The 17,835-nt window shown below is 42.0% G+C and overlaps 1 protein-coding gene across 1 annotated transcript in view; it reads right to left on the reverse strand.

Annotated features, from left to right (window-relative positions):
* ctnna2 (catenin (cadherin-associated protein), alpha 2) overlaps nucleotides 1-17,835 on the reverse strand; it is a 276,746-nt gene that overhangs the window by 240,743 nt on the left and 18,168 nt on the right. The window contains exon 2 of the mRNA XM_056587211.1: nucleotides 16,637-16,743. Within this exon, the coding sequence (XP_056443186.1) occupies nucleotides 16,637-16,738 (102 nt within the window). The 5' untranslated portion in view covers nucleotides 16,739-16,743. The remainder of the gene's footprint in view (nucleotides 1-16,636; nucleotides 16,744-17,835) is intronic.

Here is a 17,835-nt window from a genome sequence, read left to right on the forward strand (position 1 = left end):
GAGGCGAGGGGTAAGGTATTAAGAAATGATCCCCCCCCCCTACACACACACACACACGGGTCACCGCTCCGCCATTTGATCAGGATCCTCAAAGACCCGTTATGCTCACAGGCGTTGCCCTCTCTGGAGGGGCGCTCGCTGGAGCGGCCCCAGGAGAGGACAGACTTCAAACGGGAAGGGATTTTACCACAGAGACACCTGGGGGCGGTATGACTCGGGGACAAACTGACGTTTTGCAACCGGTCCCCATCTAGGTTTTAAAAAATGACAGATTATTAGCCTTCAAAGAAGTCAGAATGTGGAACGGACGTGAGGAGAAGATGATCGCACCTCGGTCTGTTCGTTTCTTTCACGACCGATGGAGAGGGGCTTAACTTGAGGATGAGCGTCTATACTAAGTGAGAATACTTGGATATTAATTATTCAGTGGAGGGTTACAAGGGAGTCCTCATTTAACTGCGGTTTCATTTTTACAAGACTTGCCCTGAGGTTCCAGTTAATCTCAGAAACGATCCGCAGAATACAAATCTCACTTCTTGCTTCAGAGAAAAACAAAATCTTCCTCACATTGGAAGGGAAAGATTTCTTTCTTCCTCGAATGGCTGTCTGTAATGTTAATAAACACGGCAATGAACGATGTATGCACCTTGCTGATTGCCTTGCCAAACTTAAGCATGATGAGAGGCAAACTGATAGGCCACAATGCACGGCCTTGTTGGAACGGAGCTGTTTAATAATTATCATTAGTCATCTTTATATTATCTTTTAAAATATATGAGATCATTTCAAGTGGCTTAAAACTGCATGCCCTCTTGGTTCCAATAACCAGAATATCATCCCTATGCAGGGACCACATGTGACTTATGCACGGGACCACCATCTAGATGCTTCACGCTCTGGGGAAGAGACCCAAAACTTTGGATAAATGTTTGAAAGGCTAAACCATGCCTCTGACAAAGGAGAGCTTCAAGCAAGCGTGAAGATGACTCTTGACAGTGTCTGACACTGCAAAGGAGGAGTACGACATGAACAGGATGCCAGGAATAGAGCTCAGACTCATGGCTTATATGATTTAATGGGCCACAGAAGGTGCTACTCCAGACTCCAAAGCTGGGGCAGGACTTCCTATATTTGTTAACAAGTACGTATAATAACGTAACTTATATTGTTCGGATCCACCATGGGACACTGCATAGCTTAGTTACCCCCTCCTCACTGCACGGCGAGCTGCAGCTGATGAATCAAAGCTACATCAACTTGAAGTGGAGGTCCGGTCCAAAATTAACTTGTTTTTGTCCTCTCCAGTGTTGCAGTGAAACCACTGGCCTGCTGCACAGCAGGGATGGGAACATGGTGAGGCAGATATCCTTTAACGAGGACCCTGTTCTCCACACTACAAAACCTGACGACATGGGAACAAGCTTCAAACCACGGGAAGAAAGGAGGGAATTGTTGTAATATTGGACCATATGGCCACTTGCTAGGATCTGTGCATTCATTAAAGGAACTAATCAAATGGTTAAGACTCATATAAACGCTGCACATCAAAAATCCAAAGCTCATCACGAGAGGAGGGAAGCAAACGTTTACCACTGAAAGGAGTCAACACCGTCTACCGTTCTCGAGCAGCTTGCATATACAAATAATTGAATACCTGCAGCCTGAACATCACTGTCATGCAGTTCCTCAGAGAAGGCACTAACTCATTGTGAGGGTTGACAGCCTAATGGGCAAGTTTACAAATTGAGCCATGGTGGATATACATAATTCATTGGAAAAAAGCTATTACTGCATACCTTACTCTTTTAGTTTGCATCAAATTAATGCTTCAACAACTACCGCTCATGGATGATGGGTGGAGGAGCGATGACATAGTGTCACAATGCTAGAGAGCAGCTGGTATAGGGGGGACAAAGTAACAGACATGATTTATATATTCACATATTGGCTGTTTGTGTGTTGTACATATTGGAAAAGGGATACGGTCACATGATCGCATCCAGACTTGACCTCAACGTATGTACTAAAAAGTGACTTAGGATTTCTCCCTCTCCCTCATTTTACATCTTTGTGTTTATCGTTGAACGTGATACAGATATTATCCCCACAAATCCCCTCGTAGACATGTGAGGTATGTCAGGTATGTGTGTGTGTGTGTGTGTGTGTGTGTGTGTGTGTGTGTGTGTGTGTGTGTGTGTGTGTGTGTGTGTGTGTGTGTGTGTGTGTGTGTGTGTGTGTGTGTGTGTGTGTGTGTGTGTGTGTGTGTGTGGGGGGACGTGCGACGTCTGGCCTGCAGGGGGAGTATGGGCAGGTTGGGAGAGCACCGGATTGGCTGGGGGGATTGGACCTGAGTGCGGGCAGGTGTCGGCACTCAGGCCAATCAGGGAGTGTTTGTATTTATGTGCCTGCTTTTGTCTTGTAGTGAGGTGGGGAATCCAGGAAGGATTGGGAGGAGAAAGGAGCCGATCGCCACCAGAGATCGCGCCAAGCAGAATTTGATTTAGAATTGTCTAATTGCCTTTGATTTATAAGTTTATGGAAAGCAATAAAAGAACTTCCTTGGGGAAAAAGCAAAACCTGTGTCCAGCGCTCCATTGACCCGTTACAGTCTGTGAACCATGAAAAACACATTTATATAAGGCAAGGGCATGCAAACGCAGTAGTGACAGACAGAGACTGCCACTGCAACTTGAGCCTCCGTGACACTGTGATCATCTGAAGCCAGGAAGGCCGCCTGTGATTGGACGATTTAGTCTCACATCTGAACTGAATGCCCGGGTTGCAACACCACACCCCTCCGCCTTGTTGGATTAATTTACAGTGTCATTGATTAACAGATTGATACAACACAAGATTATCGATTTATGTGTTTTAATTTTTCAAAAATGTAGTTATTTTCCAAAACTATCGCAAAACTGGAAGAGAAAAGTAATTTCCTTCTATTGGTCGATGAAATCCCGATTGTCCCACATTGGTTGAACTAAAAAGCAATTTCTATAGGTTATTTATATAAACAATAGCAATCTCATATCGATCGGATGGTACGAGAATTAGATAACATAAATGTCTATCTTATTGGGGTAAAGACTGTGGGGTCAACAATTGCCGAGTCAATATTCAGGGAATCAATATTGCCTCATACTCTGACAAAGTGAGTGACTCACAGCCACGAGTGAACACGATATATTATTTATCTGTGGCTTGTGGCTGCGATCATGAATCTTAATTCTGGGATGGGCTCTTGCAGAACAGGACAAGCCCATTAAGCAGCGCAGGCTTCTCCTATTTCATCAGCAGGCGCTTTCACCCAGATCACTCAGTGCGGCAAATCAAGTTTGTGAGTGGAGATGAGACATATGGGGACCTGTTTTCAAAAACCTTGAAGACAGGGCAGTGCGTCAAGAGGGGATGTTGAGGATGTCCTTCAGAGGAAGTAGGAAGGCAGAGCTGCAGCAGGTGATCACACGATGCTGGTCAATGGGGCCTCGGGGCACAATGCATCGCTGACCCAGCCAGGTTTCAGGAGATAGAGCCCGGAGCCACATGAAAGATGGCTCTGCTGGGCCCGTGATCACAGCTGCTGCTATGGGTCTGTTGCTATGCGTGTGTGTGTGTGTGCGCGTTCGCGTGCGTTTGTGTGCACGTGTGTGTGTGTGTGTGTGTGTGTGTGTGTGTGTGTGTGTGTGTGTGTGTGTGTGTGTGTGTGTGTGTGTGTGTGTGTGTGTGTGTGTGTGTGTGTGTTTGCATGTGTGTACGTGCTTATCTTTTAGTGTGTGTGTGCATGTGTGTGTGGGTGGGTGCATGTGCATGTGCGTATTTGTCTGTGAGTGTACATGGGTGTTTGAGGGTGCATTTCTGTGTGCATTTGTTTCTGTGTAACTGTGTGTGTGTGTGTGTGTGTGTGTGTGTGTGTGTGTGTGTGTGTGTGTGTGTGTGTGTGTGTGTGTGTGTGTGTGTGTGTGCATGCATGCGCGTAAGTCAGACGGATTAAAATAGCAGTGTGACATGGACTGCAGTGCCAGGTCATGGCACAAAGACAGTCTGAACACACCATGTGTCATCAGCATTATGTCACGTTGGCCTGGATGGGTCTCAGCGGGACCGAACCCCACATTTGTAACCGATGGCAAAAATGCTTAGGAAAGTGTACTGCAGACACAGGAATTTCACAAAAGTCAAGATTTATTCACATAAAAGATCATTGGCACAATGACAGAGATAAGCGCTGTATTTTGAAACCATGATCTGCATAATCTGCCAGCTGGATTATCAAACAAAAGAGAGAGAAGTGTCAAGCGAGTGTTTCAAAAGGCGGCTGATTTAAACAACTGCTTATTCAGAAGATTAAGAATTTCAAACTCAATGTCTCTGCATGTAAGCTTCACACTGATAAAATATACTCTAATCGATGCAACCTGCAAATCTATCACTTGCTCCATGTATTTTCCATATCAAATTAAAACACACAACATCCAATATACCTTAGAGGTTCCTGCCACAGAAACCCTCAAAAACATTGTTTTTTTCCCAGTGTATTTTTGAGATAAATTACCACCAAAATACATGCATGCGGAACATTACAATTGTGTTTTCAGCTGTGTGTTTTCAGCTGTCTACTCCAAAACAATCCCCAAAAACATAGAGCTTACGCGTTTGCCAGGAAGAGGACATTGAACAAAACGAGCGCAAGATGAGCCAAGCAAAACTTAATATCTTGGTACGAGAGCAATTATTCAATCTACTGACACGTGTTCATATTTGCCTGCCAAACATTTTTCGGAGGAGAGAAAATGTGGATATTAATTAATCTAGAAGGTTAATATTGCACACAGATGCTTATGCAGATGCCTTGAATAGTATTTAAGAAAATTTGGCAATTAGATATAACCAATCGCAATGGCCTATAAGCTCACATCAGCAAGGTAACAAAGTTAAAGGCAACGCTATGAAAACATTACTGGTAAAGAATCCTAATAGGTCTTCTTCCCCATGCTCTCCTTGACTTGTAACCTCATTAGTATAGGATTTATCTTTTACGTGTACAAAATAAGTATGACCCAGACTACCCGGTAGAACTTCAAGGTCTTTGCAGTCTGTAAATCTCTCACCTCTGCCCCTCCCCCCCTCATGACTTGACCGTATACCAAAAGCAAAAGACCCATCCCACAGCTAATGGGCATTTTGCACCTAGTGGCCATTTTGATGGAGAACACTAGCTGGATGGGGGAACTTTTTTTGGGAATCCTACATTTAGTTTACCCACCAGCTACTGTTAAGAACCAAGATGGCCACTAGGGGAATAAGGTCCATGTCACTTAATACTATTGATTATATAACTGATACTTTCGACCTTCCCATGTTTTTTATGTGTGGAAGAAGATTGAATCAGGATCACTGGAGGATCCTACTATCCTGGAGAGTCCGGAAAGCTACCTTTAAACATCTCTTCCGCAGACCACTCACCACTCAGCAGTCAAGCAAGGCTTCTTAGAAAGGCCTCCGTCATCCGGTTTCAAACGCACTAAGGGTACGGGCACGGACTGACAGCTGGTAGGACGTGTTCAAGTCCATGAAAAAATGCATTTTCACTTCTTAAATGAATCATGCAACTTCAACTAACTAAAAAGAAAAGTCAGGTGGATCATTTAAAGGACGACAGCAAGGTCATTTAAAGGACGAAAGCAAGATGACGAGATTGACAGTCGGTCAGTGTCATTGAGTTCTCACAGCTGTACCTGAGCAGACCCTCCCATCCGGATTTGATGTGGATTATTGAATGTATAGGTTACCGAAGGGGATGTGTCAAGAAAGTCCCATGTGAAATGGCATAGCACATAAAATCTGTGTAATACAGCATTTCTCTTTTCCCGCAGGCTTAATGGATTATGATAGGGATGCAGTGAGAGGATCTAATCTCACCAAAGTCTCCTTTTATGGATAAACCCTCTGACTGTGTGTCTGTGTGTGTGTGTGTGTGTGTGTGTGTGTGTGTGTGTGTGTGTGTGTGTGTGTGTGTGTGTGTGTGTGTGTGTGTGTGTGTGTGTGTGTGTGTGTGTGTGTGTGTGTGTGTGTGTGTGTGTGTGTGTGCGTGTGTGCGTGTGCTTGTGCATGTGCCAGTGTGCACATGGATGAGCCCAAAGAGAAACAGCGGGGTGCATCGTCCACTAAAGGCCAACTCTGTGGGTTACCAACAACTTGCTGGTATGATACACACTATAAGAGATTGCATTATGAATCAGATTAGAGATTAAGATTCAGCAATCAGCAGTAATGTCGTCAGAGTACATGTACTGAGGCAATAAAAAGATGATCAGAGAAGTGCAAAAAATGCAGTAAATGCAGAGTATGTACATACGTATAGTGGGATATTGTCGACTACACAGTATGGATAATAGAACAATGGTGATGAACACCATAACAAATTTACAGTTAGTGTATACATGCAGCCATAGCAGTAAGTAAGGCATGTATTGTAAAGTATATATAAAGTAAGTACAAGTAATAGTAGTAAGATGTCAGAATTTGATATGAGTGATTAATACTGTGAATAAGGGACAAGATACGAAAAATATAGATAGTGGTACAATTATGAATGCACTAGAGGTCGGATATATACAGTATGGACATTAGTATAAATGTGAATAATGCAAATGTTTCATGGCTGCAGGAGATGTGTGGGAGGGTTATAGGTCAGTCACTGGAGGACACTGTGTACGGTGGTCCAGGGGGGAGGGGGTTAAAGGTCAGTCACGAGAGGGAGGTGTGTGTGATGGTCCGGGATGGAGGGGGTTAAAGGGCAGTCACAAGAGGAAGGTGTGTGTGTGGGCGTATCCAGGGGGGTTAGGGGAGGTCCAGAGGGAGCGATCATAGTGGTGTAGAGTTCAGCAGGGGGACAGCCGCTGAACACTACACCGCCGTCCAGAGGGAAGGAGGTCAAACTGTCCATGGCTGGGGTGGGCTCCGCCCCTTACGATGCCGCTTCATCACAACGACGACGATAATACGAATAATAAGTGTCAGATAATACTGACAGTGACACCAACAGCAGGTAGTAGCAGTAATAGCATCGCTGAAGACTAGATTATACCTCGAAAAGTTATTATGAAGTAATTATGAAGTAATTAGCAACTCAAGCGGTGAGTGAAGTGTCTGTGCTGTGATATGAGGGAGATAGCAGAGGGAGATGGAGGTGGTTGAACCAAGGAGGGAGTCCTAACAAGGCTGCGGTTTTACTGCCGTACCGCTGTTTCCCCCATGGCTCCATTTTCCTTGGGGCCATGGTGCAGTTTGTTTTCACGTGGGTGTATTTAGGAATGCATTGATGTGTATAACTAAAGGATTTGTTCAGCCAGTGTCAGAGGAATCAAAATAATAGTCTACAATATCCACAACAACAGACAGGGACAACATTTCAGCAATTTTTTCACCATTGCTCAAAGGTTTGTTGTTGTGCAACTGTTTCAAACATCAGCATCAACAGCATTCATTAGTAGTACATACTACTTGAAAAAGTGTGTTTTTGAGTATCGACCAGGAACACTCCGGAACACTCTGGAAAAGTACAACACACGTTGAAATGGTTTTTCGCACCACAGGCCATCTGTAAAGCTCCAAGTTGATGAATGCATTTATCAAATAAGGGAACAGGCCATGCATCAAAACTTCCATTTAGAGGGGAAAGCTAAAAGAAAAGCACCCAGCAGCGTGTCATACTACATCAACACTCAGTTTGGTTTTCATTTCATGGACCACATGACTCACAATCCAACAGCAGGTACAGCCTGTGCCACTGCTTGGTCAATGCCAACACTCTGCAGCATCCTTGACAGAGAGAGGCCCAGCATATACAAGTGAGGAAAAAACGTTGACGTAATCGTCCACTCTGAGCTTATTGGTTCGTCAGCAACAGTGGTCAACATTGTTCCTTTAATTCACAAATTCTAAAAAAGTATGTTTTGTTCAGAATACTTTTCCTTTTTTTTTTACTTCTTTGTTGGCACATAAATCAGTGCATTAAATGAGACAGGTTATTAAAAGGAAAATCAAACGCTGTTTATGAGACCAAGTTATTGGTACTTCCAGCGAGTGAGGGCTGGCACTACCATTGTGTGTTGGTAAGGGTGTTCCCCGAGGAAGGTAACAGTTTTATGGGGGGGATTATTGGTTAATGCTTTGAATCTGCTGAATTACATTGTGAGCTCTGAATTTATTTATTGAGTAGCTTTTGATGGCCTCTAGTTACGTATTTAATGATTTCTGTGATTGTATTTTTCAGCATGCTACTTACCGAATGTACCAGCAACTGTTGAATATAATTTTTTGATGCTGAATTTAATTTATTTAGTATACTAAAAATATCTGTTTACATCTGAAATCAGCTTTTTTAGTTACCTGGTAACAGATGTATGTTTCATCAAAACAAAACATCAAAAAAAAATGTTTTACAATGCTTCTAACCATTAAAAAGGTGAAAAAAATAAACTAAAGTTGTCTAGGATTTAGAGGAACCAGGAGGTGCTGCCTGCTTGACCACAACACCAGAAGCACAGAGGCCAGCAGCAGCCCCCACAGGGAGCACCTCCAGAGGAACAGACGCATGCCGCCAGCTGTCTGTCTTCAAACCAGCCAGATAACCGTTCACCTCTTTTGAAACCAAAGACCCCTTTAACACCAAACATGGGTCATGCATTACTGAACAAAAGAAAATCATTCACAGAATGAATTGCAGGCAGCTTAAATTCAGGTCTAATGTGGCTCTCAAAGAAAGGTAAATAAAAGGTACTTGTCATGATAGCTAAAATTATCAACGAGAGACTCAACGTGTGTGGACTTAAGTAGTAATCAGTACAAAATGCTAATTTGATTGTACACCACACAAAAAAGAAAAATGAAAAAATGAAAGAGTAAATGAAGCCTCTCAGACTAAGCATTACTTAAATGCACCAACTGGCATGATACGTATTGACTACTCACCTTGAAAGAAGTCATGACAAAGGCTACCGGGGTGACCAAAGAGGCCCCCTTCAACCCTCAACAACGTAGCTCGATGGAGTTGGGTCTTAAGAGCAAAAAGAGGACCTGAAGGTTTGTCAGTCCCTGGGCAACGCAGCGGCACACTCTGTGTACATGCAGATATTCTCCCAGGCCTAAAGCCCCCACAGCATCCCAGCGGGGACGGCCCTCATCCAAGACCAGGATTAAAGCAGAGGGAGATCACACTAAGTACTAAATCAACCTTCTAGCACGCTGAAATGATGCACATTCACGTACTACTTCTATCAGTGGTCCTGTGAACAAGTCTGACGTGTGACACAGACAAGACAGGATATTAGACAACTTCCAAAACAAACCAAGAATTCAAGAATCCATAGCCTCTTGCAGGGGTTAGGAAGAAATCAGCTCACTCTTGTTTGTGATCATGGGTTAGGAAAAAATCTGCTCAATACACTGATTGACAATCACAGTATCACAACTAAATTGACCAAGTCCTGATCAACGATAGTAAATATAAACGTCATTGGTTGGCTCATATCGGTAAATGTAATAAAATATCCACAATACTTCCAACTGAATAATCAAGCAGAAGGTGTCCTTTTCAAATATACTTTAAAGGTTAAAAATGTATACTGACAGGAAGTCTTCAAGTAAAAATAAAAAGGCCTGCTGAATGCTGATAATGGCCAGTGTCTATTACCAAATACAATAACTACCTTAATACATGAATATGTTGTGTTCGTACATACATTGTATGCACAAACACAACATATTCTGCCAAATCAATAACAAGTACAGATTTGAATTCTTCTCAGTGATGACCTTGAAAGGGGAGTAAGTGAAAGCGTAAGAGAGAGAGAAAGAGAAAGAGAAAGAGAAAGAGAAAGAGAGAGAGAGAGAGAGAGATGTGTTTACACAACCCTGTGATTCAACATGATTGCTTCAAGCGTTTCCTTTAAATTTCTATTACAATTCAATTTTGGTTTTGGCTTCCTACTGAGAAGCACCCAGTGTTTGACCTATCCAATCAGTTTTCCTCATTTCAAAATGTAGTTCTCCACTCAAAGGTTTATTTACGCGCTGAACATGACGTGATGACGTGATGATGTTGACTGTTGAGCTTTAGAACAAGGGCCTATGTGTGGGCATCATATTTAAGGCATTGTAAAATGTGCCTATTGGTAATGTACAATGCACACTATTGTATTAGTTTTAAAGTAAAAAAAAAGTTAGTTCAAAATCCAATCATTGCACGTGTAGTCTTTTTTCTGTTCCGTCTCATTATAAAGCTGTATGGAGCCAAAAGTAATGCTGATAACAGAATTCCCTTCAGTCAATACTGTCACAGCACTGTATTATGTTGTCACAACATTATGTTCCCCACATTCTTTCATTCTGCTTCTTTCAGTTTCACTCATTGGTTTCACTTTCACTTTCTTTGTCTGGATCCTTCATCCCCAGTGCTATCATGGTATATGAGGCCCTAAGATAACTTTCTATGGGCAGCAGCAAAGTGATGGCTCAGCGCTGCAGCTCCACAGAGGCAACAGTGGAAATGTTTGCAGTACTTAGAGAGTGAATACCGAATCATTCATGTGCAAAGCACAGAGCCCCTGACTCAAACCTGAGAACAAAAGCACCAAGCGCTGGCTGCACAATATTGACTACGGACCGGAAAACATTACAGCTGTCCTTGTTTCACTTATCTCGCCTCTCCAACGTTTTCTGTTTAGATGGAGTTGACTGTTCCAAGGTTCATTTATTAATGATAGGCAACATTGTGCGGAAGGAACATCGATGACGACTATAAAATACTAATAAGATAGGTTATTAAAACACCCCCCGTTTTCACAACTTTGAAACAACGTTACGGAGACTTCTATCTAACTGAACATTTACTTAGCTCAAAACTAATTGACAACATGTCAAGTTTTTTCTGCAGTATTTTCTTAAAAAGGAAGACGATAGGCTTTTGATAGGCTTTGATTGTGATCATATCAGAGTTGGGACCTCGGCAACCATTTCAGCGCCACCCTAGATCGATGTATGTTGTCCCTTCCATAACCCGACACTGCCTGGCGCGGTACTCTGTGCCTTGTCTAGTGTGCGACATGCTTCACTTTGAAGTTCTGCCATAACAAACCAAGAAACCCAACAAACCCACTGACTTCCTCCACACAGCACGTATGTTATATTAATGCTACCAGGTAGATTGCACTATGGCACTCAGGCGACCCATCGATTGGTTGATGAGTAGGTCGAATTTAAGTGGACTACTGTGGTCCCTACATCCTAATTGAATTTAGCATTAATTCCAAAAGTAAAATACACAATGGAACATTGGAACGTTATTTAAAATGTAGAAATCTCCTGAAGAATCGCAGTACTGGTGTTCAATGAGGCAACCTTTCTCTCCAGTGAATGCAGTTTGTCCTTGGAGATGGTCTCACTTTAAAAGAACAGGATCAAATGCCACATCCTCTTTATTTACAGGAAAGTGCCAGCATCGGCTTTCACGCATGCATATGTAACGGATGCTGCTGCCGTGCCAGACTGAGCATAACGCTTGGACGTGTCCTCCCAGGCCCTAGTTTGACCGTGTGTGAAGAAAGAAAACCAGCCCAGTACAGCTCAACTCAGCTGAGCTTCTCACTACACAGACATGAAGGGATGCTATGTGGGGAATGGAGGGGGTGAACTGGTGAGAGCTATGCTTCCAGACTCTGCAAAAACGGCCAACCACAATTTTAAGAGTTAGGAATAGGTTTCTAACTAGCATCTTTAAAGAAACACAACATTTTTTATTTGTGCCAAAATTAATGAGAAATGCTGATTTATTTTTTAACAGTACTGCAGCTCAAACCTCAGTTATTCTGAAAAAAATATCTTTCGATCAGATAATTGTTTGTCTCCAATAATACAAAAAAAAAAAAAGGTTTATTGCAGGAAGACTGCTCACCACAGTAACAGAGTTTAGCTTAATGAATAAACAATGCACAATTCACTCAAGAGTGGCGGGGTCATCGGTGGGACCAAAAGTGCACACACAAATGTGCATCAAATAAACAGCACAACCATTAAAGAAGAAATCCATGTAACAAGCAGTGGCGCATAAACCATGAACCTAAACACCATGACACCAAACAGATCAGATACGGTGCATTATGTTACACATCCAGACCATAGAGCATAAGTAACTCGACGACTACTGAGTCGATTGACTTCCACGGTATTCCAACGCAGCGTTTAACAGGAGATCGTTGGAATACTAATGTGTGTGTGAGGAGGACGGCGACCTGTCAGCGGCTCACAGCGCTCTATTTGTTAGCCGTAAGCCATGCAGTTTGGAAGGCAAACAAAAAGGCAATTCCAATAAAGCGTGAGAGAGAAAGAAAAATAATTATTTAATTCCCGCTTCAAACACAGAAAATGGAATGGACGAGCTGGGTTTTTAGGGGGCTTGGAACATAAGCATACCGCATTGTACTTCGAGTCTGTCTAGCTCCTTACTGGCAAACCTCTCTCTCTCTCTCTCTCTCTCTCTCTCTCTCTCTCTCTCTCTCTCTCTCTCTCTCTCTCTCTCTCTCTCTCTCTCTCTCTCTCTCTCTCTCTCTCTCTCTCTCTCTCTCTCTCTCTCTCTCTCTCTCTCTCTCTCTCTCTTGCCCTTCAATCTTTCCCTTGCTTTTTTTCTCCCTCCACTTCACTCTTCTTTTTCCTAACCTCCGTTTCTTCCGAAATCTCTTTATCACAAAGGACATTTCTCTGCATAATCACAAGTGGTATTGTGGAAGGTCAGAGAGGACGAAGGCATGCAAGTGGTTTATGAGCACCAATCTCCCAAAGCCCATTGCAATCTCCCTGCCGGAATACAAAGCAGAGAGCTTTTGGATAGGCCTGTTAAGGCACAGGAATGCACACGTTAGGGTTGAAGTTTTAGGACGAACAACTACTCAAAGGGCGAGTGAAACATAAATCTTTTTTTGTTGTTGCTTCATGCCTTATTGTCCTGTATGATCCTCAACATAGTAACCTATGCCAATTTGTCACTTTTCCTAAAATAAGTCATTTATTAAATCTTGGCTTACGCATTACAAATAGGCCTACTACATCACTCATCAAAATGTTTGCGTGGGTCATAACCACGGGATAACAGATCTCCCATCCTACCTATTACTCCTTTTTTTATCCCGTTTTGTTTGATCGAGCTCTCTACTAATGATAGTAGATGCAATTCCTTCTTATTTGAAACATGACAGTTCCCATCAGGACGCATACAGGTCACTCCCATTCCAATCCTGTAAGATTTTGTTATTAACCCTAGTTTTAGCCCTTGGCTAGCTTGATATTTTAAGCCCTGGGCTAGCTTGATAGTTTTTGCCCTGGGCTAGCTGGATTGTTTTAAACCTAGGCTAGCTGGGAAGTTTTAGCCCTGGGCTAGCTGGATCGTTTCAGCCCTGGGCTAGCTGGATCGTTTCAGCCCTGGGCTAGCTGGATCGTTTCAGCCCTGGGATAGGTTGGTAGTTTTAAATTCTGGACTAGCTTGGCTGGTTTAGTCATGTCTAGCCTGTTAGTTTTAGCCAGGGGGTTTAGCTCGGCACTCCTGTAGGGCAGGATGCGTGTTGATGAATGGGAGCTGCTATCTCAAACATTGTCAGGATGAGCTTGTAGGGCTAAGTGATTAATCAAATTTTGATCGCGATTTCGATTTTTTAACAATCACAAAATTACTAAATGTTTTTTTACTAAATGTTTTATAGAAAGTGCTGGAAACAGCTGAATACATATCTGTACATTATTTTAGATTTTAACATTTTATTTTTGACCATTTGGGTATTTTTTAAGACGAAATTTCAAAGTTCTCAGTTACAAAGTTACATGCTGAATAAATTCATCAAGTTTTAAAACTCAAAAATAGTCGTTTAAATAATCGTGATTTCAATATTGACCAAAAGATTTTCCAGAATCTAGCAACACTATGAGCTTGTCAAACTATCCTCCAGAGGCAGCCTTGAATTTCCCACAAATTTACTGAATCATCCAAACAGATTCTACTCACTGTCGATGCACCCCGGATTTGATTTTGTACCGCTGTTGGCCATTGGGCTTATGCTGTTGCTGTGGCTGTTTCTAGCGTGCATTTTTTTTATCTATGTTAGAATATTGACAACAGCAAGTAGAAGGATAGATAATGGATTTAGACATTACATCCAAACCAGTTAATAATATCCACTGTGGTGGGGGAGGGAAAAGGTCTCCCTGCCTTATTCATTCTGATGATTAAAGTACCTGTCATTTGCCTGGCTGCTCGTGTGGGCTATCACAGCATTCAGCTGACAGGTATACAGGCTTAGAGTAAAGTCATCACCGAACTAATTACGCTTGGGTTTGTTCAATTATGTACAGGTAAGTTCCCTTAGCCCAAGTTTTATTTTTTACTTATTTAGCAATAGTTATATATTGGATGTTTGGAGTCAAGGCAGGTTTGCATGGACTACCACTTCCTTACCATCTGTTTTCACTAATCTAGAAAAAATATATAAAATTGGCCGATCCAGATGACAGAAATTCATAGAGAGAGTAGCTATTCAGTGTGGAATACTGAATTTCACTAAATTGTTAACAAGACCGACAGAAAAAGCCAAGCCTGAAACGGACTGCAGTAGAGGAATTCATGTTGATGTAAACGTAACCAGTATGTATACTGTAAGTATTATACACAATGGATGGTAGTTTATGTAGTTTGGCTTGCACTACACATGCTTGCACCAAACAGACAACACACACAAAAATTCACATTTTCCTTTGGGATCAATCCCAGAACCTTTCAGATGGATACGTGCATCATTTGCACGTATCCATTAAACCACTTCAGATCTGTGATTTGAAGTGGTTTGATAGCCATAAATGACTGAGGCGGAACTCGACTGAAAGACAAAAGCAGTGCAAGCATACTTTCTTTGCTGTCTGAATGGAAGAATTTTCAGGGGTAAAAACAATTTGTAATGATAATTGAGGAATGAATTCACTGCACTCCACGAATAAGTGTTGGGAGCCATCATACAGATCCTATCAGAGGCAGCTGAGTACTCTGATGTGATTGGAAGTTCAACTCTTGTCTTAGCCAAATAGTTCCCTTGAGGAGTGCCTTGGTGGAGTGCAGCCTGCTTCATGGGAGCCCAGAGGCCCATGGTCTTCTCATCTGTAGCTCTCTCTATATTCCCTGTTCGCACACACATCTGCTCTCCTGGTAGAGTTACTTTGCTGTGAATCTCCACTGCTAGGTTCAGATGTGAAATATAAAACATCAAAATATCCATCCCAATAACAGCAGTCCTTCTGTTTTCCCTGGTTACATCTTATAGAGCTAGGATGATTGAACATCAATCTGGAACAACGTGTCTCCCATGACTGGTTTCTGTCCTGTCGCACAAATTTCGAGTAGATAGAAAAGACACCAAAAGATCGAATCGACCAAATAAATATAATGCTATCTCAAAATCATAGTATGTTTTGCATTCAAATTGTTTGTGTGTGATAACCTGCATGCGGAGACACAAGCACAAATAATTTAAAATGTCAGTGAAAACAAAAACAGTACAATTAAGTGTCAGCTGATATGATGCCCTGTTTTTTTCGATTCTTTGGCATTAAAAATAACCTTGGAAAAGACTTGAGAGCTTTAAACAGGACGCCTTTAAGAGCCATCAGTAAGATTGTAATGGGATTGTGATGGTTCCTCGCCACGTAAAAATCAATACTACCAACATTAACTAGGAGGCCCCTGTGCTTCATAACTGCATGTTAACACTAAGCATGTCACATGTGTAATGGAAATAAAATGGACGGATGCCATTTCATGTAGTTCAATCTGCATTGCAAAAAAGGATTGACAGGTAAAGATTCCCTATTGTAATGTATTTAATCGGCTCATTCTAAGCTTCTTCTACTCCCGCCACATATACCAACGACTTGAAAAGGATGTTCGCCCAGCCTTCCAAGGCACAAATGCAGTGTTTTAATCCAAAACAAACAAACCAACCAAACCGGTAAAAGGGATGGGTCTAGTTACTATAGCTTGCACCGAGGCCAGAATTGATAGTCTGTAGAGGACTAGGGGGTGAACATGCTGGACAAAGTCCTGAGCTGGGAGTAAACTTCATATTTCTATTTCTAATGCAGTGAGGGGGCTGCATCGCTCCCAACCCTGAATACCTCATATAAGCCCTGGAGGAAGGACAGAGTTCCCATGTCACCTCAGGTGCCTATGTCCTAAAGAGCTACCATCTCATCAATATTCTTATGACTCCAACTAACCGGGCCTCATCTCAGCAGATTTTATTCACATAAAATCACATTATAGATATCTTATTAATTCAGCTGTGCCGGTTTTTGGCAGGGCAACCTGAGGAATATGGGCTAGCAACAGTTTTTATTCTAGATAGATTACCCAGTAGCTTGTTGCTAGGAGGAGTGAGAGCATTCCATTGTGCCATACATGGCAACATATATTGCCATATTTGGCAGCATATCCATACATGCCACCATATATTCCATATCGCGATTTATGGGACCATATATGGGCATATTAGTGATGTCACTTATGAGTCCATTCAGAAACAGTCCTTTATGTCAGGTGGCCTACCTGTGTGACCAGCGGCTCCAGCAGCCTCTCTACTGTCAGGGTGCGGATCTCCAGGCTCTTTGGGTCCCATTTCAAGAGGATGGGGGACGTGGCAGACGTCATGGTTTCTGATGGGAATCAAGAGAAACGCAATAGTTACAGAAGTTTATGAGTACAAGACAGTTAGAGCTTACAAGGTTCACTGAAGGTACAAGGAAACAAGAGCATGAGATAAAAATAAAGAAGGTCAATTATTTTTCAATAATAGCTGATCAGATTTTTGAACACTGTTCAATAAAAAATCGATCAATGCACACAGAGAATGGTTTGATTTTCTGCATAGCACCACAGGATGTTCTTATTTATCCACTGACAAAAGCGAAAAATAAGTACAGATATACTTTGGATTGATTTATCCTGGGAGGCATTGGCATATGATCCGGTCAACATGCAAAGGACTGTATTTAGATCCAGATACAACTGGATCTAAAACAAAATAATCCATGATATTTCTCCACATTGACTCTAATGCTGAATAGTCTAACATCTGCCATAAATCATTAAGTGTTTGCAAACACACTTAAGTTTACACACACATACACTTACTCTAACTGATGAACCATTGCATATGCACTGCCCCTAAAGCGTTAAATTGTAACATCAGTTGAAAATAGCATTTTTTTCTCTGACAGCTGTAACCGCTACAGATACTTAATCTGTGACATTCATAAATGACTTCCGGTATAATTTATGCAAACAGAAGAAGGGAATCGTTGAGAACCGTACACACATTTGCATAACAAAGCTCATGCAGGTAATTAAGGCCAGCTTTTCAATTGGATAAAAGGCAACACAGCAATTAGATTTCATGGCATTTACATCAAATGGCATGTCTCGCTGTGCTACAGAAATTGGCACATACTGCATTATATAGGAGGACAGGGTGATTCATAGGGTGGCATTTTGTTGGTTTGTTTCTGAAAAGAATGAACTCATCAGCTCATCGAGTTTTAAACTGGGTTTTCTAAAAGTGTGTGGGTTGCATTAAACAACACAATAGCAGGAGACTAATAACGGCAATGTCGTTTTTGTGCAAATGCAATTCTATCACAAGTAGAATAAATACAGTGTTTTTTTATGGTATCTAATATATGAATAAAGATTTTGGGTTCCTTATTATGCTATCTCCACACACTTTGCTCACAACAATAGTTGATTCT

This window comes from Gadus chalcogrammus, chromosome 3 (genome assembly GCF_026213295.1).
Source record: "Gadus chalcogrammus isolate NIFS_2021 chromosome 3, NIFS_Gcha_1.0, whole genome shotgun sequence".
NCBI classification, from domain to species: Eukaryota; Metazoa; Chordata; class Actinopteri; order Gadiformes; family Gadidae; genus Gadus; species Gadus chalcogrammus.